The sequence below is a fragment of the Glycine max genome, chromosome 13 (assembly GCF_000004515.6).
Source record: "Glycine max cultivar Williams 82 chromosome 13, Glycine_max_v4.0, whole genome shotgun sequence".
In the NCBI taxonomy this organism is placed as follows: domain Eukaryota; kingdom Viridiplantae; phylum Streptophyta; class Magnoliopsida; order Fabales; family Fabaceae; genus Glycine; species Glycine max.
The window spans coordinates 10,885,630-10,908,734 of NC_038249.2; the positions used below are offsets into that span (position 1 = coordinate 10,885,630).

The 23,105-nt window shown below is 35.0% G+C and overlaps 1 protein-coding gene across 1 annotated transcript; it reads left to right on the forward strand.

The window, feature by feature from the left end:
- The first annotated feature begins 486 nt into the window (after positions 1–486).
- LOC102664863 (probable transcription factor At5g61620) lies at positions 487–2,918 on the forward strand. Its single transcript, XM_006593701.4, has 2 exons — positions 487–760; positions 1,724–2,918. Exons 1-2 carry the CDS (start codon positions 705–707, stop codon positions 2,604–2,606), a joined length of 939 nt encoding a protein of 312 aa, XP_006593764.1. The 5' UTR covers positions 487–704; the 3' UTR covers positions 2,607–2,918.
- Positions 2,919–23,105: the final 20,187 nt, after the last annotated feature.

A 23,105-nucleotide genomic window follows, 5' to 3' on the forward strand; every position in this document is an offset into this window, starting at 1 on the left:
GGTAAAACAAATAATAATATATATGAAAGTCTTTAAGAAATTTCAACACTTATAGTTTCAAGTATTTAAAGTCAAATAACTTAGTACCACACTTTGGATTCTTAAATTATTTTTAGTACTTTATATATATATATATATATATAAATATTATATTTTAAAATTACGGGTCCGATCAACAAATTTATAAATCTAAACTCGTGACTGGATTTATAAATGAATGATTTTTATTGATTCCATCTGATTTTAACCCAAATATATAAATAATACATCATATAAACTATTTGAATTCAATTGGATCAATTTAACTTTGCAGGTGACCCATGTCATAAATACCCCTATAAATTAGTTTAAGTATAAAAGAAAGATAAGAAATTAATCTAGTGATAAAGATACGGACACACCTACATAATAACGCCTGGTCTGGTCGTGCCTGTGTTTTCGCTGTTAGTAATAACACATATAAAGCAATACAGTTCAAAACAAATTAGGATATACTTTAGTTGAGGGCTAGGCAAGCGGCAAGGAGGTTCGCATCTCAGCCACATACATCGAAATCGGACGGTTGGCATTACTTGGGCAAATCTATTTAAGTTGAGGGCGCCTTTGACTGAGTCTTCACTCAGTCTCTCGCTCTCTTTACAAACGGATATCTTCTATTGTTTCAAAAACCCTTTCAAGTTTTAACTCCAAAAGCCAAATCAAGAATGCCTCAGCTGCAGAGGAGAAACACGCGTACTCGTTGGACCGAAGAGGAACACAGGTATGTGTGTCAAAGAAAGAAAGTTTAATTCTTTTTGTGTTTCGTTCTCTCTTTTCAATTTTTGGAATGAGTTTTAATGATTGTTTCTTTCTGTTTTGACTGTAGAAAACTCTTGAATCAATTGCCTTAAATCTTTTCTCTTCTTCTTGGTGGCAGTTTAGATTAAATGTTAATTTATGGTTTTAACAATTCTAGGGTGGTAAAAAAATTATAGCCGTTTAATCTATGGGCATTTGAATTATAACCCTAAGCTTTTTCTTCTTTTCTCAATTTCCCTTCTTCCGCTGGAATTTCCCCTTCTCCGACACAAAATCAAACAATTTTCTATGTTGTCGTACCTCGGAGTCCTAGAAGTTGCAAAGGGAGTGTGCTGTGGAAGGTGGCACCAAGAACCGCGAAGAGAGAAATTGGTAGGGTTAAATTGGGAAAGAAGGAAAAAAGAAAACATATCTCAGGCCTTCATTTAAAGGATAATAGTTTAGCTATTGCTTTTGTTTTTCAAATTTTTAAGTTTTGATTCATCTACTGTTAATAAGCTTCTTGAGATTTTTTTTTCTTTGTGTGAAACAATTGAACACAAAATTCACCCCTCGTGGATAAGTTACAATTTTGTTATGATGAACACTTGCCCTCTGGTTTCTGTTTTGGTTATGCTACAATGTGGGGTAGTTCATGCTTTTCTTATAATGTGTATGGTGGTTACAATGTGGGATATTTGTGGTTGTGGCTTGCAGGGCTGGTCTCCTCTTGTATCTTTGTATATGCCAACATTCTCCTTGTGGTTCCAGCCCTTGTTTTTCATTTTCTCTCTTACAGTAGTTGCATAGAATATATAGATTGGTTGGGTTCAATTTGTAAGCATTGCTATTTCTGTGCTTTGCTGCTCGGTTTAGAGGAATATTTTCTCTATCTTATGTACCTTGTTTTTCAAATATTCACTATCTTTTAACCTTTTTGTGACAGGTTATTTCTTATTGGGATGGAGAGATTTGGTAAAAGTAATTGGACAAACATTGCACAACATGTTGTGTTGACAAAAACTCCCTCCCAAGTTGCTAGCCACGCCCAAAAGTTTTTCCTCCACCATAGTAGTGTCAAACAAAGCAAAAGACAGAGGAAAATCCCCAGCATACACGACATAACCCTGGTCTCACAACCAGTTTCCCAACACAACCCAGTAAATGATCAATTAGCAGAGAAACTGCATGTGGTTCCCTCACAACAATTGACAGACTTTGAAGGTTGCTTGGCAATTCACCTCAATGACCAGCTGAGTAGGCCTCCCTCAACAATGGCACAAGATCTGCAAATTCAGCAATTGCCTCACTTCGTTGACCATGATAGCTGGGTTTCAACTCCAAATCAACAGGTTCCAAAATTACCCCACAATCTTCTTGACCAGGATAAGTGGATTCCTCCACTAGGTCTGCAAATTCACCAATTTTCTGACTTAATTGATGACCATATTGATTTGGCTCCTCTCCCTGATCTACTAGAGTTACCTCTCCCTTATCTACCCTTACCTCACCATCTTGACCAGGAGAAGTGGATTCCACCACAAGATCTGCAAACTCACCAACTGCCTCACTTCATGGATCATGATAACTGGGTTTCAACTCCAAATCAACAGTTTCCAGAATTACCCCACCATCTTCTTGACCAGGAGAACTGGACTCCTCCACTAGATCTGGAAATTCACCAATTTTCTGACTTCATTGATGATCCTCTTGATTTGGATCCTCTCCATGATCTGCTAGAATTACCTCTCCCTGATCTACTACTAAAATTGTCTCACCATCTTGACCAGGAGAAGTGGATTCCTCCACCAAATTCACCAATTTCCTGACTATCATCTCATTTGGGTTCCAACTCCAAATCAGCAATTACGTAATGACCTTGACAAACAGATGTTAGAAGAACTACAAGGGTTTTCTAGGGACTTTTAAATTAAAAGCGTGGAGGAAGCTGCGGTAGTATCATAATTTGTGCTAAGTTGTTTCTTCTCATTTTTGGCAGTAAACATGACATACAGTATACTTAATCAGTTTGGAAAATGGATTAGTTTTGCAATTTTGTAATTGGGTTGGGAGGTCCTAGGTTCCTTAAACTACCCGGCTTTGTACTCTTTCATCTCTGTTTATAATATCACAGATTCTTATATTCTTTTTTCTATTCTGTCAGTTTCTTTCTAATTCATTACTCCTCATGTCCAGTTCTATCATATTCATGTAACTAACTAGTAGTAGCTTTTTTTATACAAGAAAGTAACTATCTCCAAGCTTATCAATGTAAAGGCAAAGGGAGTTCCCATTTGGTAAAAGCAACCAAATTTCTGTTTAGAATAGATCCATTGTGCAACCAAAATGTTTCAGCTGAGTGGAGAAATTGTCGAAAAAAATGTTAGCACATAATTCCTCAACACTCTTCACACAATCTTCACTATCAGTATCATCGTTGGCCAAATCATCCTCACATTGTCCCAACACATAGAGACTGGTAGCTCCTAGTGTAGAACATATCTTTCGACCACTTTTCACATCATTTCCCACCATGCAAAACAGAGTCCCTTCTCACACTAACCCATGATCATCACTCTCTTAAACTGTAACAGCTTTAAATAAATTAACAAGAGAAGTTGGTTCTCTGTATCCCTTCTCACACTAACCCATGATCATCACTCTCTTAAACTGTAACAGCTTTAAATAAATTAACAAGAGAAGTTGGTTCTCTGTATTCAATTTTGTTTTGTACTTGTATTGTATTTTTTTGTGTAATTTCTTGTTATTTGAAGTGTTCAGGTGTGAAAATAAAGTTACGAAGATATTATAAAGTAAGGGGCATAACTCGCATATTCAGATTATTTGAACATTTTTTGAATTTGTAGTTGTTAATGGTGAATTGCCTGTTGATGCAGTCTAATCTGCTGATACTTCAACATGGTCAGAAGTGGAAAGGCCCTGACGATAAGAGCTCAGTTATAACTCCTGAACTGTTTCCTAAGTTGCTGAAGGATCACTTATTCTTATTCTTGGTAAAACATTATAACACAGACAAATATAAAATGGAGCAGCTTACTGGAATATTTTTTTACTATCCAAATTTAATCTCCTCTCCATTTTGAAAAAAGGAAATTTCAATATTAAGATAATATAGTATTCACCTTTGAAAAAATTGGATTTGCTTCCAGAACTCAGATTTTAATAAGGTGGGAATGTGGTATCATTGTTGCCATGTATGGTATGGATGTTCTAGGACAGTCAAGTTCCTTTGATGTTTCCCTTTTTTAATCCCTTAGCTAAATGCTATCTTTTATTTTGTATCTTGTGATATGTGGTCCAAATTGCAGAACTTTCTTATGGAAGGTGCAGGTCCAATGTAGCATTGGCCTACTTCATATACTAGTTAATAGTTTATGATGTTTTTCCATTGATTTCAACTTGCTAGTGGATCTTAGTAACAAGTCACTTGACTCACTTGGTTATTGGATACTAGTTAAATGAATAAACACGAAGGTTGTCTTTCTCCAGCTTATTCTCCCTCTTTCTTGTTTTACACTGTTGATAAGTTTGCTCTCATCATACCCCTCGAACCTGTTGGTGGTTTAGTTGTTCATACTACAGAATTACTTCAAGGTCGGTTTCACCAAAAGGTTGCTTCAACAAACAAGCATTGTTTCTAGATTCATTCAAGATCAGTTTTTTCCTCAAAACACATTGTTTCCAACATATCAAGGCACTGATAATCGATTACCAGGTAATCGATTACCAGAAGACAAGTTTGCAAATCAGCTTCTTAAAAGGGTTTGAAATTTGAATTTTGAAAGTTGTAATCGATTACCGTTGATGTATAATCGATTACCAGCAACGGAACTCTTGAAATTCAATTTGGAAAGTCATAACCCTTCAAAATATAACTATGTAATCGATTACCAGTGAAAAATTTCAGAAAAAGTTTTTTGAAAAGACATATCTCTTCAAACCATTTTGAAAAGGCACAAAGGGCCTATATATGTGTGTCTAATTTCAAAAAGCAAGAGAGAGATATTCTAAAAGAACTTCATTGTCAAATGCTCTTTCAACAACTCTTGGGCAAACACTTGCAAATCTATTGAGAGTTCATCCAGGAACATCAAACTATATTATCCACTCTAAAGGAGAGAAATCTTTCTGTTCATCTCAGAAAGTAAGTTGTATTCAAGAGACTGGTTGTCTCTTGAATTGTGAGTTTCCTGAACACAAGGGAAAATGATTCCTTGGGTGTTCAGAAGTTGTAAAAAGGTGTTTTTTACAAAGTTAGTGAAAATCTCAAGTGGGTTGCTTGAGGACTGGACGTAGGCACGGGAAGTAGCCGAACTAGTATAAATCGAGTTTGCATTTCTCTCTTCCCTTATCTCATTTATGTTATTGCAATCAATTTTGTCTTGCATGTTTAAAGAATATTATTAAATTGATTGTTGTTTCTTTTTCTGCATTCTGAGTCTATCCTTTAAAAAGGGGGGGTTAAAAGTTTGTTAGTGAGAATTGTAAGACTTAATTCAACCCTCTGTCTTATGTTATTGAGGCCACTTGTCCAACAAGTGGTATCAGAGCTTCATTCTTGTATAAAGTTTAAAAACTTTAAGAATAATTATGGCTTCATCTAACTTTCCATTTCCTGAGAAATTCTATTAATAGGCCTTTTGTTTTCAATGGAGATGATTATCACTATTGTAAAACCTGAACGCAGATCTTTATTGAAGCCATAGATTTAAATATATGAGAAGCCATTGAAATTGGTCCCTTCATTCCTACAATTGTAGTGGTAAATACAACTATAGAAAAACCTAGAGAAGAATGGGATAATGATGAAAGAAGAAAGGAGAAGATTCCTCCTTAGCCCCAAAATGTTACGAATGCGATCAACCTGGACACATGAGATTCGATTGTCCTGTCTTTAAAAGAAGAATGAAAAAATCCGACAAAAGGAATTTCAAAGAAAAGAAAGCATACATCACTTGGAAAGATAATGACATAAATTCTTCAAGTAATTCAGAAAATAAAATCATAAATCTGGGTCTCATGGAGAAAGACTTTGAAAGCAGAGAAGAGTTGACACATTGTGATAGTGGTTGCTCCAAACATATGGCGGAAGATGCATCAAAGATTATTCTTATTTCTCCCAAAGATAATGAATATATGATCTATGGAGACAACAAACAAAGGTAAAATTGTTGGAGTTGGAAAAATAGGTACGAATCCCTCTACCACCATAAAAATAAATGTTTTACTTATTAATGATCTTAAGCATAGTTTATTAAATATTTATCAATTATGTGATAAAGGCCATTTATCCAACAAGAGGATTTTAATGTTTGTTTATTTTTTATTATTTTTGCCTATGATTGTTAACTTCTTATTGAGTTTTGATGTTTGTTTTCTACTTGAGTTTTGATTGTCCTTGATGATTATGATTGATAGTTATGTTGATTGTCTTTGATGATTGTTTTTGATTGGGTTTTGATTGTCTTTGATGATTGTGTTAGAGAGAGTTATGTTGATTGTCTTTGATGATTACTTTTGATGATTGTTTTTTATGATTATTTTTTATTGAGTTTTGATTGTTTTTTATGATTGCTTTTGATTGAGTTTTTGATTGTCTATGATGATTGTGTTTGAGAGTTATGATTGTCTTTGATGATTGATTTTGATGATTGTGTTTGAAGGTTATGTTGATTATTGATTACTTTTGATGATTATTTTTTATTATTATATATTTTGATTATTTATACTGAATATATATTTTTGTGAGTGCAAAATAGTTAGTTTTAAGTCCTTTTGATATCATTTGATTCTCATATATTCAAACAAGCGGTAACATTTTCTTTTGGGCCAAGAAATGATACTTTAAACGATATGACATGTTCTACTCTTTTAATTCATTATAAATTGTTTAATGTTATTCTCCTCTTTGCTCATGATTTGTTTTTTATGTTGACAAAGGGGGAGAGATAGATAAAAAATAAGATAGTAAGGAGACTTATCTATTTTTTTGAGACAATTTTTTTATATATAAAATCTTCAACTGTTCCATATAAACAATCATTGCAAAATCAATGGAGAGTAAACTATACAAATAGATATTCTTTTGTTTTTACTCCTAACCTACAGATGATTGTCATTATCAAAAAGGGGGAGAATGTGAATCATGCAAGTTTCAGGTTTTTGATGATGCTGAAAAGAAATTGCTTGATAATTATTCTCATCATCAAAAAGGAAGAGAATGTAAATAATGCAGGTTTTGATGATGCTAAGAAGAATTCACTTGCTAATGATTGTCATCATAAAAAAGGGGGAGATTATGAATGTATGAATACATGATTTTGATGATGTCAAAGAATAATCAAACAAGGTTGCTTTCATGATCACTTCAACAAACATTCAAAGGCTAAGCATTGCTTCAAGATTAAGACAAGGTTGCTTCAACAAACAAGTATTGCTTCAAGATTCATTCAAGATCAGCTTTTGCCTCAAAACACATTGTTTCCAACATATCAAGGCACTGGTAATCGATTACCAAGCAGTGTAATCGATTACCAGAAGACAAGTTTGCAAATCAGCTTCTTAAAAAGGTTTAAAATTTGATTTTTGAAAGTTGTAATCGATTACCATTGATGTGTAATTGATTACCAGCAATGGAACTCTTGAAATTCAATTTAAAAAGTCATAACCCTTCAAAATATAATTGTGTAATTGATTACCAGACACCTGTAATCGATTACCAGTGAGAAATTTTAGAAAAAAACATTTTGAAAAGACACATCTCTTCAAACCATTTTGAAAAGACCGAAGGGCCTATATATATGTGTGCCTGACTTCAAAAAGCAAGAGAGAGATATTCTAAAAGAACTTCATTGTCAAATGCTCTCTCAACAACTCTTGGGAAAAGACTTGTAAATCTATTGAGAGTTCATCCAGGAACATCAAATTGTATTATCCACTCTAAAGGAGAGAAATCTTTTTGTTCATCTCAGAAAGTAAGTTGTATTCAAGAGACTTGAATTGTGAGTTTCCTGAACACAAGGGAAAGGGATTCCTTGGGTGTTCAGAAGTTGTAAAAAGGTGTTTTTTACAAAGTTAGTGAAAATCTCAAGTGGGTTGCTTGAGGACTGGACGTAGGCACGAGAAGTGGCCGAACCAGTATAAATTGAGTTTGCATTTATCTCTTCCCTTATCTCATTTATGTTATTGCAATTAATTTTGTCTTTCATGTTTAAAGAACATTATTAAATTGATTGTTATTTCTTCTTTTGCATTTTGAGTCTATCCTTTAAAAAAGGAGTTAAAAGTTTGTTAGTGGGAATTGTAAGACTTAATTCACCCCCCTGTCTTAAGTTATTGAGGCCACTTGTCCAACATTTATGTCAAGAAATATTTTAAAGGTGAATAATATTTATGATGAAAAAGTAAGACATAGATGTAGATGATGTGTGAGAAGGCAGAAGATGGATGACCCATGCACTATCACACAATTATCTATGTATATTGTTGATAGACTCATATTTAGTATATTTTCATTATTTTAATGAGGGTTTCTATTTACCTCGTGGACTTGGGTAGAATCCTTCCGACAACTTCTAGGAATTTCAGTTGTTACCCATCCTTATGCTGCATTAGATATAGGATCTGTTGATTATCCTGATTATAGAGCAATCAATATGAAAGCATATGAGCTTGATATTTTTGAACCGTAGGTGTTCAAAATATTCTTTCCTTCCCAACTTGCCAGGTCCACTGAATTTCAAATTTGGACATTTCAACTATTTATACCACCAATACATGCTGCTTAATATTTTTTTATATGATAGCAAAGATTCATCTTATAGCCTGAACAAGCATAAACTTTATCCAGTCACTTCAAAGTATACACAGACATGACAACAAATCTACATAAGGGTGGAGAGACAGAATGAGAGGGAGAGAGTGGAGAGATAGAGAGAGAAATAGAAGAGGGATAGAGTGGAGAGCATGGTTGTTAAAATCGCGTTTTAAATCGTAAAATCTTACAATTTTACGATTCCACTAAGGTTTAACTAGTTAAATTGGAACCAGAATCGAAAATGGAGTAGACTCGTTTGATTTAGCGTAGACTCGGGCGAGTCTGGGTAGACTCACGATTCTACTCCGAGTCCGTGGGTTTATGAAAACCCGAAACGGTGTCGTGCTGGTGCAAAGCTACTCACTTACAAAGTGACTCTATCTACTCACTCTGCCTTGTTGAAGTTTGGTTTGGGTGCTGAGCTACTCGTGTCGGCGTCACAGTGGTCTTCGTCATCGCTAGCCCTCACTCGCGACTCTGTCTGACTGGTGTCGTGCTAGACTGCTGGTCCTCATCATCGCAGAACACTCGTCGAAAGCCCTCACTTGTCGAAAGCCCTCATTTTCTCCTGAGCTACTCGCGTCATGCTGGATTGCTGCTCCAAGCTTTGCTCCATGATGCTAAGGTAATTTTTTTTCTCCTTTATAGTCATAAAAAACCAGGGTCATAAGATTTGAACCCTTCTTCCTCGAACATTCTGCAAAAAGTTGCCCGTTTTGAACTTGTTTCTTCACACTTTACAAGACTATTTTTTCGCATCTGTTCCAAGTTCATAGTCTACTAATTTTATTATCTAATTTGTTATTTCCTTTTTCTATTAATTTCACAATCATCTTTCATTTTTTACTTCATTAATATGTTTTGTTTGCTCTTAGATTGATAGTTGTTGTGTGTGTAAGCTGTGACTAATTAGTTATTGTTTACATTAATTTCTTTAACTATGGTTTTCTTAGTATTTGTGTAGTATAAATTATTTAGTTTGCGTAGTATTTAAAATGGTTGTCATCCCACTTCTCGCTATAGCATTATCAAAGTTGGCTGCTACGCACTGCCAATCCGAGATTGATAACCATGTCTTATTAATTGAATTTCTTCCATTATATTTGAGATCTCTGTCAATTTGTAGTGGATGCTCTAAAAATGAAGGAAAGTGTTGCCTAAAGAAAGCCTGTGATAAGTTCTAATAGCTTTGCATTAGAAAGCAAAATAAATGGGAGCAATGAGAAGAAAGCAGTTTAGGGTATATGATTAAGCTGCTGTGGAAGATTCTGAATGAGAGACTTTACCAATTTGTTAAGATACTTTGGATCATTGAGCATGATGTAGTATCTTTTATTTAAATGATAGGATCTTAGTTAATAGTTGCTAACTCAAATTCTAAAATTTCCCAAAAATCCTACAATTTAATTGTTCTTACAAACTTGGAAAGTAGTCTTTAGAAAGGGAATGCATTAGGAGGATAAAAGCATGTTGCCCTACTAATTTCCAAGAGGATGGGAGAAGAAAATTAGGAATTACCCTCTATCCCTCTATAGATCAATTATTGAATGTGTTTGACTACTTGCCTGTGTGTAGGTATTGCATGCACCCTTTATATATTGTTAAGCTCCTCTTAGAGCAGAACCAGATACCTGATGTTGATACATAATATGAGTGCTAATATTTTGCTAAGCTTGGTGGGATCTTAGTTTAATGTTTACAGTTTAGTGTTTGATTTTTACTGCTTTTAGCACACGAATAACAAAATCATTAAAAAAAATTACTTTCTCAGATCTGGTTTTGTCATTTGAAAGAATGCAATAATCAGTCATCCTATGCCCTTATTGAGAATTTTAGATATTGGATGGAGAAAGGGTCAAGGTTCAAAATATGGAATCAGACTGATATAACTCGCAACATTCATTAATGTTGTTCTCGTTGTTTATCCAGTTTCCATCATGTCAGCATTTATGTGTGATGTGTCCATTCCTAGAAAATTGGTCACACGCACACACAATACTTTAAGAAAATCATATATTTCAAAGTAATATATAGTGGATTTTTGTAGTAAGGTTATTTTGTGTTAATGTCAGGCAAAAAAAATGTGTTTGATGGGAAACTGATTAACTTTTTTGGCCACGTAGAACTACATTTTACGGATTACATTTTCACCCACCTTAGTCATTATTTAATTCTTGAAATATTCTTAGTTTTCTGATTTAATGTTTGAGAGCTTATAGCTTTGGTGAACAATTTATCTTACGCATTCGTGATTGTATTGTCTCTCAAAACATGTTTGTGATGTACCACTTTAAGGTAGAAGCCTTTTTGTTTTGGCATTCTTGGACCGAATATTATTTTTTGTTTACTATCATATATCATAAATAACTTTTGTTTGTTTAGTTCTTTGTTATTAGTTTGTTATAATGAGCGGAAGTGGACCCAATTCAAGTGGTGGAGATACAATTGTGGGTGGCTCTTCTTCGGTTGCATGAAGAAAATACAAAAATGCCCCTGGGAATAGGACTGATATTGGGTGGAAACATGGATTGATGTTGATGGCAATGGTAAGAAATTCAAATGCAAGTGTTGTTCAAAGATTGTGAGTGGTGGAGTTTTTTTATTCAAGCGCCATTTTGCTGGGACTAGAGAAGATTCTGAGCCTTGTGCTATGGTGCCGGATGAGATCAAATTGCTAATGATGAAAATTGTTGCTGAATCTAAAGCAACAAAAGAAAAGAAAAGGAGATTGAATAGTATTGATGAAGATGAAGAAAGGGCTGAGGGGGTGGAGGCAACCAACTTGCAAGGACAAAGGGGTTTTGGTTCAAAAGGAAAAAAAGGTAGTGCAAGTAGTGGAAGTGGCAATGTTCGAGCAACTTTGAATCAATTGATGAAAAAAAAAGAGAAACCTTTAGTTGATGCTCAAGTTGCTGAATTTTTTTACACAAGTGTCATTCCATTCAATGCTATCAAAAATCCTGCATTTTTAAAGATGTGTCAGATGATCGGGAAATATGGACCTGGCTATAGACCTCCATCTTATCATGATGTTAGAGAGAAGTTGTTGAAACAAGCAGTGCAGAAAACTGATGATAGTTTGCAAGAGTTTAGGGATGAGTGGAAGAGAACTGGTTGTTCAATAATGTTTGATGGGTGGACAGATAAAAAGAGACGTTCAATTTGTAACTTTTTGGTGAGTAGTCCAAAAGGAACAATATTTTTGTATTCCTTAGACACTTATGACATCTCAAAAACAACTGACAAAGTTTTTAAGATGTTAGATGATGTTGTCAAATTTGTTGGAGAAGAGAATGTAGTTCAAGTGATTACTGATAATGTTGCGAATTTCAAAGCAGCAAGAGAATTGTTGATGCATACTCAGCCGCATTTGTATTGGATTTCATGTGTTGCCTATTGCATTGATTTGATACTTGAGGACTTGCAGAAACATTTGAAGGTTCATGAAGTTACTATAAAGAAGGGAAGAAAGATAACAACTTATATATATGGTAGAACAATGCTTATTAGCATGCTCAAGAAGTACACAAATGGTAGGGACTTGGTTAGACTAGGTATGACTAGATTTGTAACTGCTTACTTGACTTTAGCTTGTCTCCATGAAATGAAAGCATCTTTGATGAGGTTGTTCAGTTCTGAGGAGTGGAAAAAAAGTAAATTTGGAACTTCACAAGAGGGGAGAAAAGTAAAAGATTCAATTTTGGATAGTAGATTTTGGAAGAATGTATCCATATGCCTCAAAGTTGCTGCCCCTCTTATGGTAGTCCTTCGTGATGTAAGCTCCATTGGAGCTTGTAGGCCTAGGATCTTCTTCATCAATGGATTCTTATGCTTCTTGGAAGATGAATGGCAGCGGAATGGAGAAGGAAGAGAGAGAGGAAACGCCACTTCAAGGAGAAGATGAGTCTAGAAGAAGCTCACCACCATTGGAAGCTATGGATAAGAGCTTGGAGGAAGAAGGAGATGAATGAAGGGAGAGGAAGAGAAGAGCACGAAATTTTGTGCTCTAAAAGAGCTCTGAAATCTAAAGTCTAATTTTCAAATGATCAAATTTGAAAAAAATGCACACACAAGGCCTCTATTTATAGCCTAAGTGTCACACAAAATTGGAGGGAAATTTGAATTTCTATTCAAATTTTACTTGAATTTGAAATTGAATTTGTGGAGCCAAATTTTGACGCCAAAATTTGACTAATTATTATTAGTGAATTTTTGCTATGGTTCAGCCCACTAATTCAAGATCAAGTCCAAGATTCTCTACTAAGTATGCTTAGGTGGCATGAGGCATATAAAGCATGAAGAACATGCACAAAGTGTGACTATATGATGTGGCAATGGGGTGTAGCAAGCAAATGCTCACCTCCCCCTCTAAAATTTAATTGGATTGGGCTTCTCCCAATTCAATTAAATTTATTTTCCAACACACACATCAAATATTCACTTAATGCAAGTGAAATTACAAAATTACCCCTAATACAAAAACTAGTCTTGGTGCCCTAAAATACAAGGGCTAAAAAATCCTGCATTTCTAGGATACCTTACCTACATTATGGAGCCCTAAATACAAGACCCAAAAATAATGAAACTTTAATCTAATATGTACAAAGATAAGTGAACTCATACTTAGTCCATGGGTTCGAAATCTATCCTAAGGCTCATGAGAACCTTAGGGTCTTCTGTTGCATCTCTGGCTCAATCTTCTTGGAGTCTTCTATCCAATGCCCTTGGGGGGTAGGATTGCATCACTTCGATTGGTGGATTCTGATCAACAACTCGCCATGGGTTTCATATATGTTAAGATGGATCGTGCAAAGGAAAGGATTAAAAGTAACTTCAATAATGTGAAGAAAAAGTAAGTTTTTTAAATTAAAAATATAGTTTACTTTATTTATCTATGTGACTATGCCTAATTCTAAATATATTTTATTTTATTTATCTGTGTAGTTATGAACCTATTTGGGAAATTATTGATAAGAGGTGGGAGAACCAACTTTATAGGCCTTTGCATGCAGGTGCATATTATCTTAATCCTCAATTTCATTTTGAAGATGATTTTAAAAAGGATAATGGATAAGTGAAAGAAGGATTTTTTATTTGTATGATGAGATTGGTAAAGGATGTTGGGGTAAGGAACAAAATTAATGGGTAGCTTCTTGAATTTCATTTTGCCAAAGGTCTTTTTTCTATGAAGAATGCAATAAACTCTAGGAAGACTATGCCACTTGCAGAATGGTGGGAAATGTTCAGGGATGGATGTCCAGAATTAAAGTGGTTTGCTATTCGTGTTTTGAGCTTAACTTGTAGCTCTTCTACATGTGAGCGTAATTGGAGCTCATTTGAAATGGTAATTGAACTTCATGACTTTATTTGTGTTTCTTAATATTTGTTTTTGTTTAGTTTATACTCTAGACTTTAGTTAAGTTATCAACTTTGACTTTTTATTATTTATAGGTTCATACAAAAAGGAGAAATCATTTGCATCAAAAGAAAATGAATGACTTACTTTATGTCATGTACAACTTGAAGCTCAAAAGTAAACAAACAAGAAAAATTGTTGTTCTTCCATTTAAAGATATGAAATCTGATGATGAGTGGATAATAGAAGAGGGAGATGATATTTTTTATGAAGACAATCTCCAAGTTGAGCAAGAGGAACCTTTAGGGGAAAGTGGTAGCGGAAGTAATATTGACTTGGTTGGAGGAAGTTTAACCGATCCAACTTTGGATGCATTTGATATTGACAATTTGGTGTTGAATGACAATGTGGAAGATCACTTCTCAACTGAGGAAGAGCTTGAAGATGATGGAGATGAAGATGATGGTGGTGGTGGTGATATTTTAGATGATTTTATTAGAGGATTGATGGACATTTGAATTATTTCTTTTTTTTAAAGTGTTTTTTTATTTTAAGAACTTATGTTTTGTATTGTATGAATTTATGTTAGATTGAGTGTGGATTGTGGACTATGTTAGTTTATTGAATTATTGTTAAAGTTTATTATTTTCATTTATTTTAGGGTTAAAATATTTACTTATGATTTTATATAAAGGAATATTAATATATTTTTTTATTTGAGTAAATTCTTACGAGTTTATGATTCGATTCTACTAGTCGAGTTTACAGAGCCTCCACGATTCTACGTAGAATCGCGAGTCTGATAACCTTGGTGGAGAGACAAAGAAAGAAATAAAATAGGGGACCCAAGACATGTAGAACGGTAAACAGTGCAACTGGCAAGCATGCTCGCACGGTGAGCCAAATGGAAGAGGCGAAAATAGTAGAGAGGGCGTGAAAAATTGGAGGGATGCTCCAGACATTCAATCATTGCTATGGGGAGATGTGACAGAAGTCTTCATAGCTCAAAATCGTAATAGGAGCGGATGGAGGTATGCTTTCGTTTGTTTCAAAGGAGTCGAGAATGTGAAACTCCTTGAACAATGATTAGACAACATGGTCATGGTGGCCTTAAGCTTAATGCTAACCTTTCGAGGCACATGAGGGAGATGAAAACAGAGAAAAGGCCAATAACAAAGGTGCGGAACAGGGAGGGGATGAACAAAAGTAGAGCACGAGCTGATGATCAGGAAATTAACAGAAACAATGACATACCTAGCATAGAAGGAGGCAGTTTGGCTAACCACAGTAAACAACAATGGTCAAAGCTAAGGTCGTATGCGAATGTACTGACAACAAAAACCAAAAGCATGGGGAAGAGAGGAAATCAAAGGCAAAAACAACAGACATCAATAATATCACACTCAACAATGCAACTGAACATCCCTGTGGAGCAGATGAACAGATTCAATAACACATGGGTTGGGAAGTTACGAAAACTGGACATTTTCGACAAATTGGAAGAGGAGCTTATGTGGGAAGCAGGACAGGAGATCAGGCCTACATACATGGGTGACGACATGGTTCTCCTGGTGGGTCTCACTGACTCACAAGTCCAACATATGTGTATAAATGAAGACGAAAATGGAATGTCGCTTTTCCATTCACTAGAGAAATGGAACCCAGGTATGCAACCGGGAAACAAACTAGTGTGGCTGCAATGTTGAGGTGTTTGTTCGGTCGCGACAAGTGCACCGGATCGCGCAAGTAGTATAAAATGGTAAGAACCGAGTATCGAACTCTCGGGGAACTTGTGTTAGTTGGCAAAGCTATTTCAGTGAATAGGTGTCCAGTATAAAAAGTGATGTGTTTACTATGAATAAGTGTGTAAACTAACTATAAAAAAGGAAAATCATGTGAGTAATAATGCGTAAAGACAAGTAGGTAACACACTGGTCTTCTTAATAGGTACCTGATGTTAAAAGGATATTCTCTACTTAACAATGCTCATGTGTTCTATGGTGTCTCCTGAAATGCTAAACTCCGATTCCTCATGATAGTCTAGCCTAATCTTGATCAGGCATCGTCTGCAGATTCCTCTTGTTGGACTAAACTCGACCAGAACCGCATTAAGACAAACATACAACAACTAGATTACCGTACCCTGATCCCTCATGATAATATGATAAACTAGCCCCATCCTATCAAGTTCTAGGAATCAAACCAGTTTCCACTGTTGAATGATCCTAAAAACACATGCATCTACGTGATCAAGGCAAAAGCATGGTAGAATGAAGTTCTTATAGCACAGTGAACACACAAAACATCATTAAATAAATATACTGGTATTGACATCAAGTACCTACAAGGAAGAACCAACAGAGGATTTAGCTTTCCATAATTGGGAAGCTTTCTTTACACCAAAGAGAAGAAAAAGATGAAGGATTGAAGAAATACAAGTGGTGGGGATGTCTCCTCCACCTCTAGAACCTCACAATCACTCACAAACTCATCTCAAGTTCTCAGGATAACTTCCTCTTACAACTCGGTTCTCTGCAGGTCTTCACACAGCAAAATCTCTCAAACTCTCTAGAACTTGAACCTTTCCAAAAGATGTATTGTACTCTTCATATTTATCAATGCAAACAAGTGTTTTCTTTCCTATTATCCTTTCTTACTTTTAATTTCATGCATCATTCATCCTTGCATCATCTTTGGGGGTTTGGTGCTCGACAGAGGGTAATCCATAATAGGAATACAAGGAAGGTTTTGCATGCATCAGTTTTTGGAATTAGTCACTCGACAGAGGGTAATTTCTAATAGAACTAAAAGGAAGGGATATCTTAATAAAATCATTGCTAGATAGGTAAGATAGAACTTCATGCATTTTATCTATTGAGTCTTTGCAAAAACATTTTGGGAGATTGATAGGTAAGATAGACTTGTCATTGTGAGATATCAGGGGCAAGTAATCTAATAGATGTGGGTAGGATAAATTTACCTGATACATAAAGAAAAATAAAAAATAATATATCTTAGCCAAATAAGGCATGCTAGGTCCTAACATTCTCATCTCATTGAATTCCCTATTAATTCTTTTGTCTTATATTATTTCCTTTGTCTGTTGATATCTATTATTTAGTTATTGTTCTTTTTACTCATCTTTTACCTCGTCTTATGTTTTCCTCTTATAAATTGAAAATTATCCAACATCAGTACAAAACAAAGTCCCTGTGGAAATCCACACTCAGACTTCCAAGTCTTTACTACTTGGACATTTGGTACACTTGCCAAACCATTAACAGAAGGCATTCATGGGGAGAAAGCATGAGTATCACCAATATCAAGGTTGGAAGCATCATTGTGGTGAATGATACCACTAGTTCTTCCTTGTAGAACCACTGAGCATGTTAAGTCACAAGGATCTTGGATGTAAAAGACTTGTCTTGCTTGTTCTGCCATGATGAAAGGGTTGTCCTTGTAATCCACCTTACGAAGGTCTACAAGAGTAAATCCCAATTCGTCTTGACGAACACCAATATTTTCGTTAACCCACTGACACTTGAACACAGAAACCCTGAATTCACTATAATCAAGCTCCCAGATTTATTCAATGACACCAAAGTAAGTCACGGACACTCGAATCAAGTTTTTATTTGATGCACTACAAAAGTGTTCCGAATCAGCCTCAACACTCACCCCACTATTTTGCACGATACTTTTCTCATCCTTTGACTTTGTGTAGAAGAAATAGTTGTTGATATCATAACCCTTCTAAGTGGGAACATTGAGATTTGGCCAAACAACTAATAGTCTTAATGTTTTTGAAGCACTGTCATCACCAAAGATGGTTTGTCTAAACAAGTTAATGAAAGTTCTATTATACTCTTGCAACACCCTCATCATGATCATTTTTGGATGAGTAACTATCAGATTTTGTTTGTGTGTTTCTATGTATGGAAGAACCTCTTCTGTGTTATTTAATATATACAGATGCGCTTGTGAGACCTCCAGTTGACCCATTGTCAAAACATTGTATTCTCGTGTACCCCTACCTCTATGTCTGCAGTCGTGATGACTTTGAGGAAGGCCAACAGCCTTGGTTGTTTTCATAGACTCTGAACAAAACTCAATAGCTTCTTCAGCGACATACCTTTCAACAATGCTTGCCTCTAGTTAGTATTGATTCTTTGTATAACCTTTTAACACCTTCATGTACCGTTCAACCAGATACATCCACTGTAAAAAAATGGGCCCACACATACTGATCTCCCTGACAAGATGAACAATTAAGTGAATCATTATGTTGAAAAATGAGGGTGAAAAATACATCTCCAATTGACTAAGGATAATGGCAGCCTCATTCTTCAAATCATCCAACTATTTCGAGTCTATGACTTTGCTACTAATTGCATTGAAGAAAAAACACAATCGAGTAATGGAGACCCTAACTTTGTTAGGCAAGATATCGCGAATGGCTATAGGCAAGAGTTGTTGCATTAATACATAACAATCATAAGACTTCAACCCAGCCAATTTGAGATCATTGACGGATACAAGGCTCTTGGTATTTGAAGAGTATCCTTGTGGAACTTTCAAACTACGTAGACAATGACAAAAAAAATTTTCCTTTTTTGTTGACATTGTGTGACTTGTTGGGGGAAAATACGTTCACCAACCTTGTGATATCGAATGCAACTGCTCTCGTATACCCATGTCAACCAAATCTTGGCGACATTTCAAACCATAATTTGTCTTGCCTTTAATGTTAAGAATTGTGCTAATTAAACTATCACAAATATTTGTCTCCATATGCATTACGTCAAGACAATGTCTTACATCAAGATTGCACCAGTAAGGAAGATAAAAGAATATTGACCTTTTCTTCCAAATGTTCTTCTCGGATGCATCCTTTTTTGTGTCTTCCCGAAGATAGTTATGATGTCCTTGACCTAATCAAAAACATGGTTTCCATGTAAGGATTTTGACGCACTTTCATTCTCTTGACTTCCATTAAATGCTTTCTTCAATCGCTGATATGGATGATAAGGTTTCAGGGTTTCAAAAATCTTCGATGTCTAGTATATATTGTCTTCTTACCGTGTTTCAGTTGGATGTAAGATGTGTCTTTCTCACATATAGGACATGCATGGTATCCTTTAACACTATATCCACTCAAATTCCCATATGTTGAAAAGTCATTAATGGTGCAAAATATCATTGCACGTAACTTGAACATCTCCTGGAAATTCGTGTCATACACATAAACCCCATCTACCCATAGTTTTCTCATGTCTTCGATCAACAGAGTAAGATACACATCAATATCATTTTCTGGTTGTCTTGGACCCGCTATCATCATAAACACCATAATGCATTTTTGCTTCATGCACGACCAAGGAGGAAGGTTGTAAATCATCAACAAAACAAGCCATGAACTATGGTTCGTGCTTAAGTTTTCAAAATGATTTATTCTGTTTGAAGCAAGACCAAGCCTTAGATTTCTTGGATCCTGACCAAATTCGGGATAAAAATGATCAATTGTCTTCCATTAAGGTGAATCAGCGGGATGTCGAAGCAAGACATCACTTATTCTACAATTTGCATGCCATGTTAGGTTTTTTGCATCATGTTCATCAACAAACATTCGTTGAAACCTTGGAATTATTTGAAGATATCAGCACACCTTTGTTAGACGGCCGTTAGATGTGGTTGCATGATCACTACATTCGTCATCCTTCACTTTGTACCGTGATACCCCACATATGAGGCAGTTGCGCATTTCAACAAACTTATTTTTGTACAAAATGCAATCATTAGGGCATGCATGCATTTTTCGGTACTCCATACCTACATGACATAATATCTTCTTCTCTTCATAGTGACTTTTGGGTAACATGCTATCTTCGGGAAGCATTTCCTTGACTAACACAAGCAATTCAATGAAGCTTTTGTCACTTTACCCAAATCTTGCTTTCAAGTTGACCGAAGCTAACACCGCCGATAATCGAGTGAAGGTTGTGCATCTCGAGTACAAAGCCTTCTTAAAATCACTTTGTAGTTTATCATAATAGGGTGCATGTGCTTCATGAAAACCTTATTATCCAAGATCGCATATCATGTCTTCTATACAATCTCCAATTCCTACATCAACCAGGTCACTTTGATGGACTGTAGGCATGTCTGGAAATTCACTATGCCATATCCATTTTGTATATGTCGGAATGATCCCCTTACATATAAGATGTGATCGTATGTCATTCAATGATTGTCGTCCCCCATTCACACATTGTAGACATGAACATAAATATTTTCCACCCATTACTGATGCATTTTGTTGCACAAACTTCAAGAAATTTTCAACCCCTTCCTTATACTCGCCACTTATGCGTGAAGCTTTCACCCAACTTTGATCCATGTTTTGTGTTTTGTGATACTGGCTAGGTTATCCCATATGCATGAAAATCTCAATTTTTCATAAAAAGGTGTTGCCCTATCCCATTCCAGAAGAAATTTGTTATACTTGATTCATACATACAAGTTAAGTAGCTTATGTCAAATTTGATGAAATTCCAGCATCATTTCGCATTGATCTCCAAGTACACGACATGAAAGGGTGACATAAATTCAGCACGATCAAGTATGCACCCGAAGAACAACGCAATATGCACTAAACCGAAATTTCATCAAATATAACACAACATACTTAACCTATGAGTATGAATTGAGTATAACAAATAACTCTTCCCAAATTGTCCAAACGGACAATTCAAGATTCAATACAACGATTAATCCAAACTGTTCGTATTAATCATTGTATTGAATCTCAAACGGGAAACTAAGGTTCACTCGTAATGTATATATGTTTAATATAAAACAATACTTATATATCAACAAACATGTAATAAGCAGACAAGTGACACAAAGACATACATACCTCGAGAGATGGTGACTAACATGAAGAAGGAATGCGGTCATGGCAGTGATATATTATTCAAAATTCTTGAGTAAAGTACACTGCGGGCTACAACAACCTTTAAATTCCTAAACTTGAGTCAAAAAGTTTTACCTACAACCAAAAATAATTGTTAAACAATAAAGAAAAAAACTCTTGGCATAACTACATTTTATATATCTTCTATCGTCCTATTTCACAGTAGGTTTCCTCTCTTTTTCTCTCTCTCTCTCTCTGTATCGACACCTTGGTTATTATATATATTGGTAATTTTTTTTATCAATTTGGTGTTATTTATGTGTGTTTACAGCAAATGCAACCCTGAACATGGGAAGGATGTTTCCAAAACCTTTGCAATTTTGATTTTGATCAGCCACGGGCCACATGTTTTCCCTTGTCAGCTATTATCAGGTAATTATAAATCAAAATTTTGTGTCATATCATTTTTTGCCTTACCTTGCTATCTTAAAACCAGAAAGCAGAAAGATAAACAGACTGAATTTTAATACATGATACAAGCGTTAAGCTTCGCTGATGTTGATAAGAGCATACAAAAAATGTTGAGACCTTTTTCATTAATCAAAATAATCATAAGTCTTAACATGGATATGTTAAATCATTCAATTATACAAAAGATCTTCCTAACATTTTCTACCTCCCTATTTATTATGTACACAAAAACATTAAAATTTTCGAATCCAATAAAAAGAAAAACGGAATAAACCCAAAACAAACCCCAGAAAGAATAAGAAAACCTACTGTAGAAGCAAAGCTTCTAGACTTATTTTGATGATGCCAAAGAGTCATTCAATCAAGAATCAAGATTCAAGTAAAGAATCAAGAGAAGACTCAAGATATGCAAGAACCATTAAGATAAGTATAAAAAGAGTTTTTCAAAATATTGAATAGCACAATTTGTCCAAAAGAATTTTTCAAAGAAAAATATTTTACCAAGATTTTTTACTCTCTGGTAATCAATTACCAAAAGGCAGTAATTGATTACCAGTAGCCAACATTCTTTTCAAACTGATTTACAAAGTAGTAATCGATTACCATGGGCATGTAATCGATTACCAATGTTTTTGAACGTTGAGTTTCAAATTTCAAGAGTCACAACACAACTTGTGATAAAATATTTTCAAACTTGTGTAATCAATTACACAACATTTGTAATCGATTACCAGTATTTCTAAATGTTGGTTTTCAAATCTAAACATGAAGAGTCATAACTGTTGATGTGTAATCAATTACACTATAATGGTAATCAATTATCAGTGACTATTTTGAAAAATAAATTGCCAAGAGTCACAATTTTTAAAGTGACTAGTTTTGAAGAAATTGCCAAGAGTCACAACTTTTAACATGGTTTCTTCAAGAGCCATCAAATGGCTATAAATATGTGACTATGGCATGAATTTCAAAATAGATTTTCATTCTTTCATTCTAAACATCTTTCTAAGAGTTTTTGTTCAATACTTGCTTTGTCAAGAAAAGTTAATTGGGCAAAAACTTGTGCTATTATGTTTTCTTCCTCTCCTCCATTCTTACAAAAAGCTTTTCAAGAGACCGACTCCTGGTGATTGTTTTCAAGAGAAGGTCTTCTTGGTTAATCACTGGACTCAAAAGACTAACCACTTTTGGGTTCATTGCAAGAAGTAGGATTTTCTTCTTGGTTAAACGCTGGACTCAAAATACTAACCACTTTTGGGTTCATTGTAAGAAGCGGATTTGCTTCTTGGTTGATCACTGGACTCAAAAGACTAACCGCTTTTGGGTTCATTGCAAGAAGTGGGTATAACTTCTTGGTTGTAATCATTTAACACGGAGGGGATTCCTTTGTAGTTCATTGCTTGTAAAGGATTTTACAAGGATAGGGGAAATCTCAAGCGGGTTGCTTGGGGACTAGATGTAGGCATGGGTTGTGGCCGAACCAGGATAAATTCGGTTTTGCATTCTCTCTTCCATTATCTCTTTTACTTTTTGTTGTCTTTACATTTCCGCAAGTTATTTTCCTTCATTAATTATTTCAGTAACTTGTTAATAAATAAATAATTGAATCTAGAGAATAATTAAGAAAGGGAAAATTTCAATTAGGAATAGTCAACGAAATCTTAATTCAACCTCCCCTTCTTAATATTTCTGAGGCCACTTGTCCAACACCTACAACATTGCAAATTGGCATCAAGGATCTTCTGAGGTTC

Coding starts and splice junctions, on each gene's coding strand:
- LOC102664863 (XM_006593701.4), top strand. CDS start 705: ATGCCTCAGCTGCAGAGGAGAAACACGCGTACTCGTTGGACCGAAGAG. Junction 761..1,723: donor TGGACCGAAGAGGAACACAG/GTATGTGTGTCA, acceptor TTTTTGTGACAG/GTTATTTCTTATTGGGATGG.